Consider the following 7,372-nt stretch of genomic DNA (forward strand, 5'->3'; position numbering starts at 1 on the left):
CATTTTTAACAGCAGTTCGCGGCTCTTTGGGTCCTTTTCGTTTCTTCTTCCTTCCCATGTTGATGTATAGGCTGTCCCATTGAGCATGGTAAAATGCAAACGTCTGGCTTGCCTCTAAATCTGTTAGTGAAGAGCAAGACTGAGGTTAATCGATTCCGGCGCAATGCACTTCCTTACCTTTACCTTTGCCAAGGCTATTTTGTTGATGGCAATCTTTTCGATGCCTGATTGAAGCTGTCGTATGTCCGCTGTTCAGGGGTTGGGATCTGGAGATAGGTCAAGTGAGTTCCAATTCCTGCATTGCTAAGCATATACAAACATGAGACCTAAGTTGTGCCCGGTGGACTAGAATCGCTTGTGCCAGGTTTCCCTGCCTAATACTCGTTGATGATTCTTGGACATTTGCCCATAATCATTACGATGCGGGTGTGCGCAAAGTGTACACAAGAGCGCACCACATGATGAGTGAGTTATCGATGTTGTCTCACGGTTGCCAGACTGCATCATGGCTACGATTTCACGGAGGGTTTGCATAGCTGTACAATGCATTCACATCTCTCTCAATGGCAGATGGACAGTGGTCAAACGCTTTTACAAAGACCAAACGTTTAAATAGGTCAGGCGATATCACATGCACCTGAGCTCCTAAGCGTGCCACGTTTCTTTCTTCTGAAAAGAAGGGCTTTTGGGCAATACAGGACAATGAGTTAATAAAGCAGCACAGAGACGGGGTACATCGCAGAATGTCATCACGGCGAAATGTGTATTTGACTACATGAGCACACAAACAAACAGCAGAAACAAGCTGGCTGGCTTTGAAGAGAGTTTCGCAAACCAGAAACAAGCCACTATAGACCACAGGATAGTAGCCAGAGGTCTCAGGTTCGATTGAAAGGGACACAAGGATGTAAAATTGTACCCGTTCCCTTACTTCATGACGAGCACAAACCAACATCACGCTAGTTCTCATTATGCAACATTATCTGGTTATACAGGAGGTAATTTAGATGTTAACGTATCTGTGGCAAGTTGGCTTCCACAACAAGCACTATTACTGGTACTAACTGGTGGTATGCTATGTGCACACCGCATGAGGGTTCGGTTCAGAGAATTGCACTCGAGAGGTTCCCCAACGTGGAAAGACCCCTGCGACTTCCGGCAAAAGGGCTTGAGGGCCCAGTGCTCAAGTCTCAGGAGAGTTCAGGCAAAGACTGATAGCGTAGACCGAGACCGAGGAACATTGGACACAGTTCCAATGTTGCTCCTGCAACAGTGTTTTGCCAGAGTCACTCACCCTCCATGTCTGTCCCGGGAGTCACGAATCTGGAGCCACAAACGACGCAGTCTGGCGCAGGAAGCGCGATCTTGACGATGGAGAACAGCCTAAAATTCTGTCAAAGTGACCCTCATCTCGGAGCTCATCTAACGATAGGCAACAGCCTAGAACTCGATCGAGGTGACCCCCTTCACGAAGCCCATTTTCTCCAGGTTGGGGTGGCATGCATACTGCAACATGGGGGGGGGGCCGCAGAGAAGTGTGATGGTGCCCGGCGAGTACTCGAAGAGTGCGAGGCGGCACATGTCCTCGTTGATGAACCCTGATGAGTACTTCCAGCCTTCTACTGGCCGGTCCACGGTGTAGTGGATGCGGAGGCGGTCTGGGAACTTTGCCTCCAATGCCTCCATCTCTTGCCGCACGAGGATGTCATCTTCTGTCTGGTTGGCGTACAGCAGCCGAAGCTCTGACTTGTCCTCGGGGTCTGCGAGGATGTTTTTCATCACCTGCAGGTGGCAACTCGGCCGTCAGATCAGTGTTGGCCAAACCCTCTGATTTCTCCGGTTCAGACTCCCAAAACACATGCACTTTTGGGACAGAAATGGGGTTTAACCTGCTCTGGCAGCATTGTCGCAGATGCGTGTTGTGACGAGGAAGATGCTTTGAAACGTCATGGTTGTGACAGGCAAAGTTGCCAGGGATAAGCATGGGAGCAATATCCAGGCCTGGGGATGAACGCTATCTAGCCTGAGCAGCCCACTGAAGAGCACATAACCCAAGGAGGGTAGAATGCACTGCCACACTTCAAGAACATACAACACGTGGATTGCGGCATACGTTAACCTCGAAGCGACATCATGCCTGGGCCAACGCTGCCATATAGACAACAAGAGGGTGCATTGGTACCACCGACTCCAAAGAAGTTTTTGAAGTTGCCCACATCCGTGTGGATGCGGTAGTGTTGTAACAAGATACGGCAGCATCATCATCACGTCCATGGTTGGGAACTACTTAAGTGAACTATGGGAACATGCAGATACGCAAGGAGTGCTCTCAGTTGCCAATGCCCATGTGGATCTCTAGATAGAGGTAGTGTAATAAATGATGCATCACACACGCACCCATCAAACATGCTATCAACACAGTTGATGGTCTCACTGAGGGTCGATCGCATCCACATGTCAAATCCACATGTTAAATCCACCATCGAGATGCACTGATGACTTTGTCTCAAACGAGATACACACCTGGTACATCGGGGTGATGCCTGTCCCGCCCGCAATCATGTTGATCCGCGTTGCGACAGCCTCGTCCTTTTGTGAAAGGTACTTGCCCTGCCCCTGGTAGTGGAAGTGGCCGATCGGCCCCTTGATATCAATCGTGTCGCCAACGCTCATGCCCTCGAGTATCTGACTCATGCGGCCCCCGTCAGGGAACCGCGGGTGCGTATCCCTCCGATAGATCTTGACCACGAGGTCAAAGTGCCCCAGCGTCTCGTCAGCGGTCGTCGGTGTGTAAGCGCGCATGACAAGCTCATCAACGCCCTCCTTGTTCGGGGCGTACTTCCGCAGCAACATGTGCTTGCCGGTGGGAAGGCCGAGTCGCTGCTTGTCGTGGTCAAGGCCGAAGCGGAAGAGAATGACGTCGTGACTTAGCGTGATCTTCTCCTTGAGGACCGACTTCTTCACCACCTTGGGGTTCAAGAAGGCCTCGTCCATGACCGAAACCGCGACAGCAACGTCGGCGTCGGCGGTGCCATCGCTGTAGATTTGGGCGGGGGGGATCACAGCTCCTTCTGGCGCGAGGTCCGCGATGTAATAATCCAAGAGCTGTGTCTTGGCCGCATCCGAGTGCACTGCGTCAAAATCCTCTGTTGCGTCCGTGCCTGCGGAAACAGCGTCGATCCGATCAGATAAATGACGAGGATGGTGTATTTGTTTGCAGTCTCGCTTTGATTCCACCAGAAGAATGAGGTTCAGATAAATGGCGAGGAGCCGGCATTTACAGAATATTTGCAATTCGATTCCACCGGAAGGATCATAATGGTGGTGACTCTTGCGATGCAAACGCGATCACATGGACATTGACCACTTGAAGAATCCTTGAGAGTGGGTGCTACTGCCAGTGCCTCGCCAGAATGGGGTTCGGCCCCCATTTCTGCCCCAGATAATAATGCGAATTCAGGGACACGGACAGACAAGGCAAACTGCCTGGCAAAGCACTGCGGTAATGCCAAAAACTGATGACAACAGCAGACACGGGTGTGTGGTATGACTGTGAGTCATCCACCACCCAGAAACAATGCGCATGCATGCGAGCACCGCAGCGCTGCACCGCACAACAAACGGGAACACACCTCCCACCATGAGGATGGAGTCAGCGCCTCCAGGGTGGTCAGCGAGGAAGGGAGTGCCGTTGTAGACCTTGCCCTTGTAGACAAACCAGACGGAGGCTTCCGAATCGTGCTTCTCCACCATCGCCATCGTGACATACTTCTTGGTTGGATGCAGAGCGTTCTTGTCCACCGCAACCACAGCTGCCACTGCGGGCGCCAGGGCGGCCTCCTTCAGAGACTTCTCCTCCCGCCAGCCGAAGTTACCGAGGGTGCCTGCACGAGGAAGAGGGGTCAGAGATGGATAGACCTGTCTTGAAAGGCACGCTCGTTGCGAAAAGGTATGCACAAAAACAGGGTGTATTTCCATCATGTGAGAAGATGCATCGTTACATCACATAGAGCAGCAGGATGGCTCAGGCCAGAGAAGATGCATCAGCATCTTCAAAGGGATGCACAGTTGGTCCACCTACGGGCCAGTCCTTGCTCCAAGCAACACTGATTGCTGCATGAAGTATGAAGTCGAAAACACTTGACACAACAGCAGCTCACTGCACTGCAACTAGCACTCATCGAGCATGTTGGAAGATGTTCTTGAGTACATACATGATACCACACATTGCAATGCTAGAATGTTTGGACCGACTCTACTAGACTTGCACAGGATCCAAGGACATGTGTCAACTGTTCGGATCCCAAGTACCAGCCAAGCCTGAGCAAGCACAGCTGGTCAACCATCACAAACTTCGATGGATGCTCACCTGCGAGGATAGGAGCGGGTTGTTGGAATCGGATGCAGAGGCGGCCATTCTCATCCACCTCTTTGTGGAGCTTTAACCGGAACATGGAGTTGTTCCCTTGGCCGAGCAGAGTCCATGTCAGCACAGCTGGCTGAGTGTTCTGGCTGAAGTCGTATGCACGGCACACGATCTCCGATGCATTGAACAAGTCAAACGTGTTGATCTCGAGCGTCCAGTGCACCCAGGTCCAGTACTTGCCGTACGCGTTGGGCTTCTCTGTGACGATGACTTTCGCGGGCCGGCTGAATGACTCTCCTGCATACGTAAAGGGTGGGTTCATGGGCAACTCCAACAGCGCAGGATGGGGCTCATTGGAAACTCCAAGAGCATAAGATGGGGTTCCTTGGCAACTGCCAGTGTGTATTGGAAGCTTTCTGCCATGGACTAGACAGGCACAAAGACCAAAACAATGCGCAATGCCTTGGCTGACTTTCCAAGATGCTTGCTTGCGAACAGAAGGCTATTGCTGCATTTCTGCTTGTGATGTGTGCTGCTCTCTGCCTGTCAATCTGTCGATGGTACGCAAAGAAGGCAAAAGCTTCTGGCTGTGTCACTAGAACAGTCAAGAATATGAGATTCGGATTGTGGGGCACAGGTTTTCAGATGGACTCCCCCTGGTGTCTGTGGACTGCAGAGAGATCATACATCTCGTTGGCAGGTTCAGAACGCTGCTCAGAGCCAATGCTCAGTGCCACACAAATGAAGTAAGAAGAGAAAGAAGAGACACACCGCCATCGAAGGACACCTCAACACGTGTGATCTTCCTGCCACCCTCCAGAGTACGCATACCCCTTCATCGTGTACGGGACATTCTTGTCCAAGTAGAGCCGGTCATCATGGCCAGGGTGGGAGATGGTGGAGTTGATGTTGAGGTCGTACAGCACGTAGTCAGGGTTCTTCCACCAGCCCTCGCTCACCGCGAGCTCAGCGGTGACATGTGGTGGCAGGATCTTGTTGTCGTGGAAGTGGTACCAGTTCTGAGACTCCTCAGAAGCAACCGTGATGTATGAGAGCCACTTGATCATGCGTCCTCCGATCCATCCGGGGATCAGCATGCGGCAGGGGAAGCCGTGGTCCGGGTGCAGGAATTGTCCGTTCTGCTTGAATGCGATGAGCACATCGTTGGCTGGGTCCATGGCGTACGCCATTGGCATGGAGGTACCGTAGGAGCCGTCCTCACCCTTTGGAAGCTCGCCCTTGGGGCCCGTGAACTGCACGAACCTGCAAGACGAGAAAAAATAGTTGGATATCATTGGAGTTGTTTTCTTGCATGCTGTCAATGCCAGCTCACTAACAGTGTGCACCCCCCCTCCCGTTGGCTCATCTAATCAACCACGCAGATGGGATTACCGGCAATGCTGTGCCCTAGACGTTGTGATTTTCAGTCAGAGGGACTCTTCTCTGATGTTTGCATCAACGCTACATGCGCACGGCAATGCTACGGTGGTATCTCACACCCGAAAACATGTCCACTCAAGGTGGTAAATTCATGCTGCTTGTATTGCTTTTCTATGCTTGAGACAAGAGCATGAACCGGACAGATGCTTTAGAGTTGTTTGGATGATACTGAGGAGGTGACATCGCATGAAGTTCTAGGACCGGTCGTGAATTTGTTATGTGCCTTCTGGATAGAAGTGCTGGTCTCCACCTATTGATATATGATATATTGCAATGAACGTGGCAGTGTTCAAGTCCGAACAAGCTTTCGGGATGATGCTGTCGGCGACATAACATAGATTAGGAGATCCCACGAAATCTGATCTGATGTTGGCTACAAAATGGAAGGCCTGAGACCGAAGTGTTCAGCGGCTTGCACGTGCTCAGGGGTCCCACACGGATTCCCTGACCCCACGCTACAATGATGGCAAAATATCCTTGTATGTTTCAATATGAAACCCACATCCACCACGACAGTTTTAATGACGAGCGCGGAAACTTTAGAGCTCCAAGGCACAAGGTTTCGTTGACGCTAGCAAGGTTGCAGGGGTATGGGTACTTGACATGAGGCGTGAGGTGCTGACACAAGCTGGGCCAAGCGTGCATGATGGCTCACGTATAGAGCGCCCATGAAGCATGGAAATGATGGAAGCAAGTAATGCACGCTTAGTTGTCAACTGCAGCTTGTGTACATGTCTGGGCGTGGCAAAACAAGTGATGACGCAGCAACTGAGGAGAAATACCTGGCGCCCTCCCCTGTCGTCTTCACGCCCGCTAGCTTCAGCACATCCGCCAGCCGCACACCTGTCCACCAATTGACACTCACTGCTGCAGGGCCCCAGCTGAATCCTTGGCTGTTCTTGACCATGTTGGTCTCCTTGCGACGGTTGCCGCAGCACGTGACCAGGCAGGGCACGGTCACATGAGGAAGCTTGAGCAACTGGTCCATGCTGAACTCTCCGGGCGCATTAACAAAGCCATCAATCTTGATTCTGTGAGTATTCCAGTCGAGTTTGGGGACCGCGCCATGATTTCGCACGAGGTGCTTGGATACAGGGGTCAGCCATCCGTGCTCGACTACGTCCTTGTGGGGCGGCTCGCAGTTGAAGGGATGCGCTCCAGTCAAGCGGATAAGATCTGGATGCCTTGGTACCCAGCTGTCAGCACACTTCATGTCGCGCTTGTCCACCTCCGACACTGGGAGCCAGTTCGCATAATTGGGGTTGTCCTTAGACAGTGGCTGCTCGCCTGGCACTAGTGGCCGTCCGCAAATGGTGTCGGTACCCATGCTGAAAGAGACAGATTTAGACGTGTTTAGATGGAACTCAGAGGGCACAGGAATGGAAGTGCACGAGAGCAGTTAGTACTGTAATGCTGTCGGTCATCAGCACAGTGTACTCTATGAGTGCACGCACGGTTTTGTACTGTGCATTGTAGCACCTCGCCGATGCAGCAGGATGATACGAGGGCGATTTTGTTGCTGTCAGGTTGCTCTGGAGGTGAGGCTCCTATGATAAGATGCCATCA

The 7,372-nt window shown here is 52.0% G+C and overlaps 1 protein-coding gene across 1 annotated transcript; it reads right to left on the reverse strand.

Annotated features, from left to right (window-relative positions):
* Window positions 1–1,440: 1,440 nt before the first annotated feature.
* LOC149809727 (nitrate reductase [NADH]-like) lies at window positions 1,441–7,133 on the reverse strand. The gene is given in 8 exon segments (XM_089994651.1): window positions 1,441–1,782; window positions 2,524–3,225; window positions 3,345–3,497; window positions 3,598–3,884; window positions 4,370–4,663; window positions 5,138–5,180; window positions 5,182–5,629; window positions 6,589–7,133. Coding segments are annotated over 8 exon segments (2,814 nt in total).
* Between the last annotated feature and the right edge of the window lie 239 nt (window positions 7,134–7,372).

Source organism: Nuphar pumila, unplaced genomic scaffold, assembly GCF_984573655.1.
Source record: "Nuphar pumila unplaced genomic scaffold, dmNupPumi1.hap1.1 HAP1_SCAFFOLD_828, whole genome shotgun sequence".
In the NCBI taxonomy this organism is placed as follows: Eukaryota; Viridiplantae; Streptophyta; class Magnoliopsida; order Nymphaeales; family Nymphaeaceae; genus Nuphar; species Nuphar pumila.